This window comes from Alligator sinensis, unplaced genomic scaffold, assembly GCF_000455745.1.
Source record: "Alligator sinensis unplaced genomic scaffold, ASM45574v1 scaffold701_1, whole genome shotgun sequence".
NCBI lineage: Eukaryota > Metazoa > Chordata > Crocodylia > Alligatoridae > Alligator > Alligator sinensis.
In genome coordinates, this window is record NW_005841915.1 from 2,388,560 (window position 1) to 2,402,445 (window position 13,886).

General features: G+C 43.3%; 1 protein-coding gene across 6 annotated transcripts in view; it reads left to right on the plus strand.

Moving 5' to 3' along the window:
* RAB27B (RAB27B, member RAS oncogene family) overlaps positions 1-13,886 on the plus strand; it is a 64,635-nt gene that overhangs the window by 40,000 nt on the left and 10,749 nt on the right. For all 6 annotated transcript variants that reach the window (XM_006018860.2, XM_006018861.2, XM_025198169.1 and 3 more), the window contains 3 exons: positions 2,070-2,155; positions 5,956-6,059; positions 7,972-8,095. In XM_006018860.2, coding sequence (XP_006018922.1) covers positions 2,070-2,155; positions 5,956-6,059; positions 7,972-8,095 — 314 coding nt within the window. The remainder of the gene's footprint in view (positions 1-2,069; positions 2,156-5,955; positions 6,060-7,971; positions 8,096-13,886) is intronic.

Sequence of the window (13,886 nt, forward strand, 5' to 3'; positions counted from 1 at the left end):
TCTCACGGATGAGGGGAAGACACCTTATTTGAAGGTGTCTTATTCTTGACACTTTCTTTTAATGTCGCTCTAACTAAATCCTTTATTTTTTTCTAAAGAAGGCCATCCTCAAATGTAATTTGAAACACTAACACTAATGAACAGGTCTTAAAATCAACCAACCCCTCTCTCAAAACACCACTTCTTTCAAACCAAAAGCTGCATGGATACATGTTTGTTCTACTAGCTTTGTCTCAGTGGGATCACATAAAAGTAACTGTTAAGAAAAAAGCAAACTGATACACCTACAGTGTATTTAGTGGCATGCTAAATTGAACTTCCCACAGTAACAGAGGTTCCAACAACCGTATCCTGACCGGCAGTACTTTGGCCAGCCTGCTGTTACAATCCACAGAACTTATTGTGGTTCCTGTATCATATCACTTCTAGTGTCTGCCATGAAGGGCAGGAAGACAACAACAGTCAAAGAGTAAAAATATTTAAAGTTACAATTGTGAATATATGTGTTCATCCTCTCAAAGGAAATTGCCAGACATCACTGTCACTAAAAAATACAATCTGCCTTGCCACTTCTAACAACACAACCTAGTTGTGTTGCCACCTTGCCACCTCTAACAGCACAACTTTAATGTCTTTTATAAGACATTATAAAATGTGAGAGTGCAATGGGGCAGTGTGGCCATGCCAGAAGATAGATTGCAGATACAGGTGGACCTGGACAGGGTAGGGAGTTGGGCAGACCAGAACTAGATGAAGTTTAACACTTCCAAGTGTAAGGTGCTCCATCTGGGGGAAAATAACCCTCAACATACATAAAGACTTGGAGGTGACAGCCTGACTTGCACCATGGCTGAACGGGAACTAGGGGTAATGATTGACCATTGCACGAACATGAGCAGTCAGTGCAATGCAGAGGCCAGCAGGGCAAACAACACACTGGCATTCATCAACTGATGCATCTTGTATAAAACTTAAGGAAGTGATATTCAGGCTGTGCTAAGCACTGATGAAATCACAGATTGAGTACTGCGTCCAGTTCTGGGTGCTGCACTTCAATAAGGGCATGGGAAAACTTGAGAGGGTCCAGAGAAGAGCCACCCATATGATCAGGGACTTGCAAGGCAAGCCAGATGAGGAAAGGCTGAGGGACCTGGGCCTCTTTAGCCTAAAGAAGAGAAGGTTGAGAGGGGACTTGATAACAGCTTACCAGTTTATCAGACGAGTGCATCAGGAGCTCGATGAACAACTGTCCACTAGGGCACCTCTGGGGAAGAACAGGACCAATGGATATAAACTCCTGGAAGGCCACTTCAGACTTAATACCAGGAAAAACTTTTTTGCAGTCAGGGTGTCCAGACTGTGGAATGAACTCCCTCCAGAGGTGGTGCAATCACCTACCCTGGAGGTTTTCAAGAGGAGACTGGACAGTCACCTCACTGGAGTCACTTGACCCCAGTTGTCTTCCTGCCTAGCGTGGGGAGGCTGGACCCAATAATCTGTGAGGTCTCTTCCAGCCCCTCACAATTCATGAATCTATGAATAATAGCTTACTGAAAAGAGATGTTGTTACAGTTAAGGACTGAGCTTCAAGAAAAGGTCACAATACCTTCTTCACGCACAGTGTTTTTGCAATTCTGTTAATAAGGAAGATATTAAATGCTTAATATATTCATTAGGGAAATACCCATTTCTTGATCAATCTTGTCAGCCACTCTAAACCATTTATAAGAATAACAATTAAATCTAGAAGTCTATTCAGTGTACATGTATACCAAGATTAGCAGAATTAGGATTTGAAGACAATTTATGTGTGTTTTAATCCTTTCATTTCAAGCACAGTATTGGCTTTCCGGTTTAGAAATGTCGTAGGCGGCCCATTCAAGCAGAATGCTCTTGCATGCACATTTCTGTAGGCATCAGTTTTATTTAAATACCCAACTTCTAATCCTCTCTTTGTTTTACTGATTTCAATGCAGTAAAATGAGCTGATGATGTGCTGTTGTTAAGAAGCTTAATACAAGCAGGAAATGACTTTATTGACTAAAGTCAGCCAATTCTTTTTTCATTAGGTATACAACAGCAGAGGACCCAATGGATCTTCAGGAAAAGCCTTCAAAGTACATCTCCAGCTTTGGGACACAGCTGGACAGGAAAGGTAACAAGAAGAACTTATCCTGTCTCCTGTTCCTCAAATCAAACACAAGCATTTTAACTGGTTAAGTCTTAAAGGGTACCTACCTATACCAACGTGCTGTAATGGAGTCTGCTGGAGCGTTCTAATTAGAACTCTTCAGTGTGCCTTACCATCATGTTTATTCAGTGTCCCATGTTTCAAAATGGTGATGGGGGCGCTTTAACTAAAACTTGTTGAATGAGCTTTAGTTAAAGCGCCGCCACACCCATTTTGAACCATGAGATGCTGAATATACATGAGGCTATAGCATTTTAATTAGAACAGCTATTTGAGAGCCGCTCTAATTATAACGCACCTCCCCCTGAGCATGTGTATAGACACCCAAAGTCAGGAAAATGCTAATTTCGTGATGGGGGAAATTTGATACAAGTTACAAAAAACTGCATCCCAAACCTTTTGGAAACTATTGTGGCTCTGCTGCAATTACGATGAAATACTGTTCAGTTCCTTTTAATAAGCTCCTCCTAGCCACTCGCATATCAGTTAAGCTCACAGTCGCTTGCTAACATATTGTATGGGGCTCTACCCACTCTTGATGACTGTCTGACTGACTCTGCCAAGTGTTAAGGAAAATAAATTAAAAACAGTCATCTTTGTTGCTACAGTAGTGAGGGGGTGAGGAACAGCAAACTAAAATGTTCACCACCTGTAGAAGGGGAAGTGTGGAGTTCCTGGCCTTTTAAAAGGGAACTCTGCAAATTGGAAGGGGGTAATGCTGATTTAACATGGAAAGAGCTTTAAACGCTCCCCCTCCCTCTGAAACTATTTTGTCACACTATGTGAAAGGCAAATTTTCCTTAAAGGAAGTATGGTAGTGTCAGTCTTAAATTGTCATTGAGGAAACCTTGCAAATGTCTCACCTATTCTGTAGGAGTATTTTAATGTTCAACTGTGTGTGCCATAAAAACAGTTTCCTGCCATTTCAGGGACTGCTCCATTTGCTAAACAGTGTTTGTTTGTCTTTTTTTATGATGTAGCAAGTCTCTTAGACTAGACATTGATGCCTTGTGTACTTATAGGCTAGGGACAGACATCCAGAAAGTCGGAGCCTGAATTGATTCAGTCTTTGTAGGTTAGTCTAACCTGCCTAGGCTGCACTGATTTGCAAGTGCACAGACATTCCCTCTGGACTGAGGAAATGCAGGCACATGCCCTCAGTCGCTCAAGCCAGGAGCTGGAGGGCACTAAAGGGCACCGTTGGCAGGGAAGGGGTGGGAAGGCTGTGCTGAACTGGCCAGGGAGGGGTTTAATTCCCCCCTCCCTGTCCCATCAGCATGGACCTGGGCTGGGGTCTGCTGGGCACTCTCCCCTCGTGGCTGCAGTGGCAGGGCCAGGCATGGCCAAACACTGGCCGGCATGGACCTTGAGGCAGAGGGGGCAGGGAAGGGGATTATTTCCCCCTCTACCTCCGGGGGACTGCAGCTGGGACTGCCCCCCTCAACTGCCACCACTCGCTCCTTGCTTGGGGCAAGCAGCCAAATATGCCTCCCCCTGCCCCCTTCGCTAGACGTTGGAGGGAGGGGGAAATAACCCCCTGCCTAAGGGGCCCTGCCAGCCAGCCTCCTGCCGTGCCCCATCCCGGGCACTGCAGCAGCGAGGGGGCAGGGCTTTTGGGGACAGCAGCCCCTGTCATGATGTCCAGGGAGCGCAAGCCTTTTCCCAGCTGCATGCACAAGCCTCTCTCCAAGCACCCCCAGCACATCTCCCTGATGGGAAGGAGCTCGCGCTCCAGGAAACCATGGCAGTGATTATTCCACCACTTTCCCCGGGTACAGAGAGAGCGGTGGCGGTCAGGGCGGGCAGACCCTACTGCAGTCCCCTGGGGGCAGAGTGGGGAATAACCCCGTTCCCTGCTGCCCCCGCCTAAGGGGGCCTGCCAGCCAGCCTCTGGCTTCTCCCCTGCCTGGCCATAGGAGAAGAGAGGTGGTGGGGGAAGAGACTGTGATGGGGGCAGCAGCCCCTGTCATGGTTTCCCAGAGCGCAAGCCCCTTCCCGGTGGGGAGCCATGCTGTGGGGCTTGGGTAGTGGCTCACGCTTCCGTCCAGGAAGAGGTTTGCACTACCTGGACACTGTGACAGGGGCTGCTGCCCCCATCAAGAGCCCTGCTCTTCAGCAGCTGGGCAGGTGCCTGGCCAGAGACCAGCCAACAGGGCCCCTTAGGTGGGGGGCAGGGAGCGGGGTTATTCCCCACTCCCTCCAGCATCTGGTGGTAGGGAAGAAGGGGGCTTATTTTACCGCTTTCCCCAAGCAGGGAATGAGGGGCAGCAGTCTGGGTGGGCGGACCCGGATGTGATCCCCCAGGGATAGAGGGGAAAATAACTCTACTCCCCACTCCCTCAGGGGCCAAGCCATCCAGTGTTTGCCTGCACCCAGCCTGGCCGCTGAAGCAGTGAGGTGGGGAGTGCCTGGCAGACCCCAGCTTGGGTCCCTGCCGGTAAGACAGGGAGGGGGGAATTAAACCCCTCCATGGCCAACTCAGCCCAGGGTACTGCCAGGGCTGGCCATGCCCCCACCCTTGGAGCAGCCAGCAGAGAAGTGCAGATCCATGTTGGTGGGACAGGGAAGAGAGGAGGGGCAGGAATAAACTTCTTTCCTTGTCCCTTCCCAGCCAGCGTCTGGCCAGGTCCCTGCCCCTGCCTGTCCCTGCCCTGCCCGGGGAGCAGAGAGGCAGGGCCAGCCCGGCTCCACTGGAGCAGAGAGCCCAGCCCAGAGATCATGCCGAGATGATGGGGGACTCTGGTTTAACATAAACCAAGAAGGCGTATGGGACAGACATTGCATAAACTGGTTTGAACTCACTCCGTTAAGTCTGATACTACATTCAACCAAGTTTTTCTCAGACTGGTTTCAGCCATTTTGAAACTGGTTTATGTGCACTGAACTTCTGTTCTGTTACAGGTTTAAACCCGTTTCTGATCACTTAAACTGGTTTATGTGTAATGTCTGTCCTTAGCCAAAGTGCCTAGAAAGATCATGTAGCGTTAATTTAAAAACCCAATACAATGTGAGATTTGCCATCAAAGCACTACAATCCCAGCCAGACTATCAGAACTTGTTTCATGGCTTTTCTACAAAAACCTGCTAACTGTGTCACTGTTCAAACACACATACTTACCAAACAGGTTTCAGCCAACCAACTTTGCAGGTTAAATGTGAATTTAGCTATCTATGAATGAGTCCACCCCTCTGCAGAGCCTCCCTCTAAATACTTATTCCAAACTTAAAATACTTAAATACTCTTTTAATTTGCCAGATCATATTTACCATACTCACAATCTTACCCATCCATCAAATAAATATTTGACTCCTATGCTGAGTCTGTAGTTTAGTCAATTTTTTTTAATGAGCACTGGTGCACTAGATGCATTTGTATTGCTGTGGCTGTAAAACAACTTATTAATTTTTTAGGTTAACTCAAAGACAGAATTTGAACGAGCAGATTTGTCTCTGACAATGTAATTTATTCTCTCATCTAAGCATCCTCTGGCAAATTACACACTGTTTGATAAATAACTACCAACTGGTATTATGCATCATAGCCAAAAGGAGGGTACAAGATTTTTACTGTTAGAGGAACATATGGCTGATAAATCGTGGAAAAAAACCCTAAAACCAGAGAATTGGCAACAGCTTGCTGCAAAAGATACATAAAGCCATTCTCCTTTTATTTTTTGCTCCTTTATGTCTTAAAATCAAAATGTTTACCTAGTAATTTTAGATTTCACTTTGTGTTAACTGAGCCGCTTATTTTCTTGCTTCAGATTTCGAAGTCTCACCACAGCATTTTTCAGAGATGCCATGGGCTTTTTATTAATGTTTGATCTCACCAGTCAACAGAGCTTCTTAAATGTCAGAAACTGGATGAGTAAGTAAAACAGAGCAGCCTGCATGTATCGGGTGGCTAGCAGCTTATGAATTTTAGGTTACTGTATCTTGCATGTGTCATCATTTTAGGTAGTGTTAATATATTCAAAGAATGGAGTTGTGCCTGTTCCAGTGTGCTCAGGTTGTTGTAAATCTACGGCTTGATGTATATGGACTTTAAAGTTTCAGCTCTGTCCTTTAACCCTAGAATAGGTGCCAAAGTACATATATTTGCCACCCCAAAATCAAGGACTGAGTTTAGCTAGAGTGTATGTGTATTTTGTGTTCCTGAGGGTGTAAGAGAAGGTTGTGGCAATAGGTTTTAGGATTATACCATAAATCTACCATAAAAATCTAAAATAATATATATGAATATATAAAATCATGAGACTGTAACATCTTGTTATTGCTTCTTGGGCTACAGTGCATTATGTCCTTAGATTTTCATTCATAATAAGGATATTTATCTGGCTGGTTTATTGTTCAGTGCCAGGAGCTTTGTTAGATGTTTCATCAAACTTTAAAGGCAGACTACAGAACAAAAATCAGAAATATGCCTGAGGTATATGCATTTCAGTAGTCTCTTAGAGGATTTGGCTTAGCCTCTTAAGGAATCTGCTTCCTCTTGGCTGTCTCTGCAACTCTTTTGTCTGGGAGCCAAAGTCTGTGATTTGGAGATGGTAGGGGCAGAATTCAGAATTGTATTCCTAGGAAATGCACAGTAAATAGCAACACAGCTATCTGTAAACCAAGATGCGATCCCTTCTTGTTTATCGTGAAGTGTGATCCACGTTGGTTTTTGAGGCTCCCTGTGTGTTTAACACATGGCGCTCCTAACAGCTAAACATACCACTTTAGAAGAATTCTTTATTTAGATCGATGTGTCTGCCCCTGATTTCCCTGGGAGCAAGGTCTGGCCTCCACATGCTAAAAATAGGGGCCTCGAGAGAAAATGAACATATGATAGCAAGTAGGAGCATGTGATTCTTTGAGCGATGTTTCTAAGAGAAACATCTCTTCTAACCTTGAAGAGATTGAAACACTGCTACAGAGGATGGAGAATTAAATCATGTGTATGCATGTACGCCACAAGTTGTCCTGCTGCCGGAAACAGTGTAAAAGTTCATCCAGAAAGAAAGACATTTAATAGAAAATCAACTTCAGTGAATTGCCAACATATTTTGACATGCCAGCTGGGAGAATGCTGGCCTGTACTCACAAATGGGATGCTGAAAGGCAGTGTGGGAATACAAATCCCAACAGAGCAAGAAAGACCTTATTATCAGAAATAACAGTAGCTCTATTCCCACTTCAGTGGCTTACTAGAGTAACAAGGAGCTTCCTTCATTCTTCCACTCCAAATAGTCCTTTACTGTATCGATCTGCCAATTTTCAGCCACACACTTCTAGTCGCACTTCTCTACCTCAAAATTGAAATCAGTATAAAGAAAGGACTTGTTTGGAGAAGAAAAAAAATAACAAATTTTTCTTTTGGTCTTCCAGCTGAAGACCTAGCTACCAATATTGAAAGCAATGATATAACGTAGATACAGATCCCACATGAAGGCTTGCCCTCAATTTTTTTTAAGTAGCTGCTTGTTCAGGGCATTTGGAATGGCTTTTTTTTGTGGATCTTATATTGGTTTCCTTTAATAGGAGAAGGATTGTTTCCTCTCTTTACTTGAGACAATGATTTAGATATCTGACTTGTTAATTCTAGCACCACATTTAATATACATTTCTATTTGATTCTCCTGTTTCTAGGCGGCACGGAGGGAAAATGGATAGTGTACTAGAAATAATTTCCTAACAACATCTGTTCCATTTTCCATGTAGAAAGTCTCCTTAGTGAACAAATGCATTATGAAAAGTCCATATGGTGCAAAATTCTTTTTTTAAATTATTATTTCTAGGTCAACTGCAAGCCAATGCCTATTGTGAGAATCCTGATATAGTATTAATTGGTAATAAAGCTGACTTATCAGATCAGAGGGAAGTAAATGAAAGACAAGCAAAAGATCTTGCAGACAAATACGGGTAAGCAAACTTTTGGGAAGTAAGTTTAGCCAATTGGCTGTTGAAACATAATGTAATTGGTTAGAGGGATTTATAAACCTGTTATAAGCTGACTTGCCATACTTTGCAATAGACCTACCAGGGTACGTAAAGCAATTAGTACAGAAGTGAATTCTCATTAGGTTAGTTAGCCCTTGAGAAGTTGATGTCAAGCCATAAAACCATAAGATTTGCCCTAGAAAGGACTATGCATCTAGTGATACCAGTAACATGATCTGCTTGACACAAATTATTTGGTAAATGAGTCACTTGCAATTTACAACTGGGGGGTGGGGGCTTCGTTCTCTTGGGCGGGGAGGGGGGGTAAGTAGGACGATTAACACGCTTTTCTAATTACTGTAAATCTAGTTGCATTTTTTTTGCATTTATAATACAGACACTTTAAAGACTGCCCTCTCCACCTTTGATCTTATATGTGAAGCTCTGCAAATAGTGCTGATTTATTTAAGCATATTTTTTGCTACTTGCTCTGTCACATTATCATATTTACTCAAAAATAAGATGACCCTGAATATAAGACAATCCCCCCAATAATTAGGTTCTATATATGAAAAAAAAATTGTTATAATTTTCCAAGTGTAGAATCTAATTATTGGAGTATTATCTTGAATTCATCCCCCTCCCACTTCTACAGCAGGGAAACTAGTGGCTGGGAAGGTCACCCCTTGCCCTCTGCCCCTCCAACTTCCTGCCCTCCCCCTTACCATGAGACTCTGCTCAGGCTGTTCCCTACCCAAGAACAACATAGAAGTGAGCTACATACGATAGAAAGATGGGAAAAGGGACAAAGAGGAGGACAGAAGCTACAGAGGGGAACAGGAGACTGCTGTGGGTCTGAGTCTGGTCCCAACCCTGATGGCTACAAATTTCAGCACAGGTACTCCCTAAACACACTTTTGAGAACCAATTTTGTACCTTCTTATGCATAGTACAAACTTCTTTTAAAAATTAAAATCAAAATCTTCCCCTTCCTACATTAAAAATAAAACAGTTTACATAACTTTACATAAAACATTTTTCCCAAACTAACATTTCCTCATTTACACCCTTTGACATCTACCCTTTCATCCATCTATGCACATCTTATTCTCTGGCATCATATACCTCTTGTTTACATATGGCCAACAAGATGCATCCCCCTCCCCTGATTTATCCATTTTAAGCAATCAGCATTGCCTTTTATTTCACATCATATTAACATTTCTATACCAGTTCTCATATAACCACCCAACAGGTTTCCCTTACCACCCATGTCTTCTCAAATGGCATTACCTGTCATGCTTTCATCAGTTTTCTCCCAACCCATTCTGTTGTTCCCCCCGCTCTCCCTCCCCTCGCTCAGAATTTTCCCGAAACAGCGTTCCCCAATTTTTTAATCTCCACTTGTCTGTCGCAGTCATTGCTCCTAACTCCTCTTCATCTCTTTCAATATATGCCCGCAGTTCAAGCGTGGCTAGCTGCACACATCCTTGTGGTGTGAGTAGTAGTCCCTTGCGCTCCAACAGGTTCTGCATCTTCCATATGGCTGCTCTCACGCACAGTGTCAGCAACCTCATTTGCTCTCTTTGGTCCAGTCCACACACTGCCATCTCATATGTCAATACATTACTCCATTGGGTTCTTTGCAAACCTCCCACCCTCTTCCACATCTTCTCTGCATACTCATACTCCCAAAACACATGGTAAGTTGACTTTCTGTTCTTGCAGTTTTCCCTTGGGCACTTTTTTCATCTGTGTAATTCCCATCTGTGTAATCTCCCACTAACCAGTAATACCTTCTGCAACACCATCCATGTGATTTCTACATGTTTCCTCTTCATCTGTACTCCCCACATCCCCTTCCACATGTTGGCTGACTGACTCTTGGTCAGGCTCCCCACTTCTGTTATCCTGCCCTTATATTCTGTCCCTTATATTCATTTCAAGGTTTTTACTATTTTCCCATTTTTTTCAGGCTCCCTTCTAACAATGTATATTGTACCATGAACTTCTCCATTCTTGCATAGTGGGCTGGAGGGGTCCAAGCCCAAAGCGTTTTCCATCCCTCTTCCCCATGTCTTCAAAACTTTTGCAGCTAAGTTCCTGCAGCAGCTCACTGTTTTCCCTTCCCCCTTTATTGCCACCATCCCCATTCTGCTAATGAATTTTGTGTAAATAAACACCCCTAAATTCAGCATTCCCATCCTCTTGCTTGTTTTCCCTCGCCACCCACTCCCTTTTGCTGCCCCAGAAAAAGGTGCACAATTCTTTTTGTGTCTTTTGTGCTTGTCGTCACATTGGAGAAAACACAATTCCTATGTGGAGGAGCACTGGTAATATTATTGTCTTTTTTCACTGCCTCTTTACCTTGTTTAGACAGCATTCTCTGTTTCCAGAGAGCTGTTATCTGCTGTACCTTGGTGATTATCTTTTTCCCAGGCCAGAGTGATTATGTCTTTCCCTTTCATGTCTATCTGTACTCCCAGAATCCTCATTCCTTCTGTTTGTAGCTGCAAACCACAGTCTTCCAGCCCTTCCCAGTTCCCTGTTCCCGTTAGCATGCTCTTTTATTATTATTACTATTTTTTGCCCCAGCCACTTCGCCATAGTCCCTTGCTTGTTTCAGTACCCTATCAGTTGATAGTTTGTCTTGTCTATAACTGTGATGTTGCCCATATATATATAAAAAATATGCACTTAATTTCTTCTCCGCCAGGGATTTTTACCCCTGTAATCAATTTGTTCCTTCTTATTTTCTGGGCCAACGGCTCTATGATATATGAAAAGCCCCAGTGATAATGGGCAGCCTTGTCTTACTCCAGATCATATCTCGGAGTCCCGGCTCAAGTAACCACGGATTACCAATATCTGGCTCTTGGCTGTCTCATATAGTAGCTTTATTGCCCGGATCATCCTATTTGGGAATTCTGTTTTTCTTAGGACTGTGAACATCAACCCATGCTCTACTCGGTCACATGGTTTTTCCAAACCTATATTTATTCATAACTCGCATGTTTCTCTTTCTCTCTTGCATATCTACCAGTGTGTTCCTTATTAACCATAATGCATCTGTGATCCTTCTCCCCAGTATTGCACACTTCTGGCTCTCATAGATCAGATCTGTTAAGTTGCCTCTCTTTTTTTTGGGCTAACACTTTCACAAAGATCTTATAATCTGCATTTAGCCATGTAATTGGTTGCCAGTTCTCTAGTTTTTTCTTTCTCTCCTTTTTTAAAGATAAGGACAATGACTCCTTCCACAAACCTTTCGTCTATTTTGCCTTGCTCCCAGATTCTATTAAATAATTCTACCAGGTCTTTGCCTACACATCCCCAACAATTCTTATAAAATTCACATGGTAATCCATCTCAGCCTGGTGTTTTCTCTCTCCTCAACTTTCTAATTGCATCATACACCTCCTTCTGAGTGACCTCCCTCTCTCCATCCCAGCTCTTCCATCTTCTTCTATTCTTTGTACAGTTTATCTTCACTCTTAATCACTTAATCAATCATTCGTCATCAAACCAGCTAGAAGTAGTCCAAACATTCAGCTACCTACGCTCCACAGTGATGACCAATTTCTCACTGGATGAAGAACTCGATGTTTGCATCAGACAGGCTGCCACCACCTTCAGCAGTCTAACTAAAAGAGCATGGAACATCCCAACGCTTACCATCAAAACCAAAATGCTAGTGTACAAACCTTGCATACTCAGCACTCTCATGTATGGTGGGGAAACATGGACAACTTATGCACATCAAGAGAAAAGGTTAAACAGCTTCCTCCTACGCTGTTTACACCACATACTCAGCATCAAATAGCAAGATAAAGTTACCAACGCAAAGGTTCTTCAAAGGGCAAATTTACCAAGTGTGACAGCCGTATTCAAACAGAGATGACTGCACTGGCTGGGCCATCTGAGTAGATTGGAAGATGGACGTATACCCAAGGACATGCTATATGGGGGCTGCTGGAGGGAACAAGAACAACAGGACATCCCAAACTTCACTACAAAGACGCATGCAAGTGAGATACAAAGGCATCTGGAATTGATCCTGACCAATGGGAAACCTTTGCAAGATATTGGAACAAGTAGCATCACTGTCTTCACCAGGGCATTGAAGGCCATGACAGGAATTGGCTCCAACAGGTTGAAGAGAAAAGAGTCTACAGGAAGCAAGCAACTCCAGAACCATCCGATCAGGACACATGCACTTGCAACCACTGCCACAGATCATGCAGATCTCGGATTGGACTATTCAGTTACGTGAGACACTGCAAACCATTTATGCCACAGGCTGCAATATTCACCATCTCTTGCAGACAAAAGGATGCCAATCACATTTTCCTCCACAAATGACTAGGCTTTCATTTTGTCTGCCCCTCTACCTTTGTATAGTTCTTCATAGTAGGATCATGACACCTCCAACACTTCTTCCTGTCCCGTTTCTCTTTCCCCTTCTGCTCCCTTCACTGTCTGCAGTTCCTTTTTTGCTGCTTTGAATTTCATTGAGAAATATTTACTCCATGTTTCTTCTTCTTCCATCCATGGCTCTTGAGTTAAGATCTTTTCTTTTGCTCTCTTCCTAAACCATCTGTTGATTCATCTCTTATTCTCTGCAATCTCTTCTTTCTTGTCTGCCCCTTGTGCTGTTTGTTTTAGCAGCTTGTCTAGTTCCTCCTGTAGGGTTCCCAGTTCTCATGTCTTTCTTTGCACTTCCTTCTGTCTTGCTCTGGAGAAGAACTCTCTTGTTTTCTTCTTAATCATTTTCCACCAATCCCAGGGAGTCTTAAAACATCTCTTTGCTGTTTTCCAGCTTTTGTATAGTGTTGCATATTCCTTACACAGTTGTTTGTTTTTTAACTTTCTCGTGTTTAACTTCCACACTCCTTTTCTTTTCTGTCCCTTTTGGCCTGTGTTTAGTTTGACTGGTAGTGCTGGATGGTCACTCACTGCAACCTCTGTTACATTCCTTTGCATCACCTCCAGTCCTTCTGATAAAGGACTCGATCTATTCTTGAGGTCTTCCTTCCTTCAGGATCAAATCTTATTGCTCTTCTGGAGTTTGCCCATACATCTACCAATCCTGCATTTTTAATCATTTCCCTTATGATTCATGCTGATGAATCCATTGCCCTGCTGATGCTACTTCCCTGTCTTCTTTCATCATGCAATTCAAGTCACCGACAATAATTTGTTTCCTCCCACTCACCATGTATAATTCTAATTGCTGGCATTTTCTATGGGTGCATAGACATTAAATATTTCTCTGTCTTCTCCTATTGTTATTACCGGTCTCAGTAATCACCTGCACACTATCTCCTAGAATTGTTTTATCTGTATGCTCGGGTTCTTTATCATTGCTGCCTTATTGCTCTCTGTTCTTGACCACCATGATGGTCTTGCTGTTCACCTCTTCTTCAAACGTTCGTAATCATTCTTCACCCTTATTCCACATTTCTGTGGGCACACGCTGTCTTGCTTCTAATCCTTGAAAATTGGGTTCTACCTTTTTCCATTTTTTCATCATCCAAATACTTCATATGTTTAAGGAGGTTATTGTAACTTTCATCATAATTTTTCTCAGAAGCCTTCTGTGCTACTGCACTCTGTTGATGTGGTGCGTCCTTTCCCTTCCAGCTATTCTGTTATCTTCTGCCTTTCTATTCAGAGCTGGTTCTTCTTCCTCGGTTCTCTGCTTAGATGTTAGGGGCACTCTCTCATTCTCTCTCACTCTTGTCATCTTTGTCTCCCCATGTTCTCTCTCTTC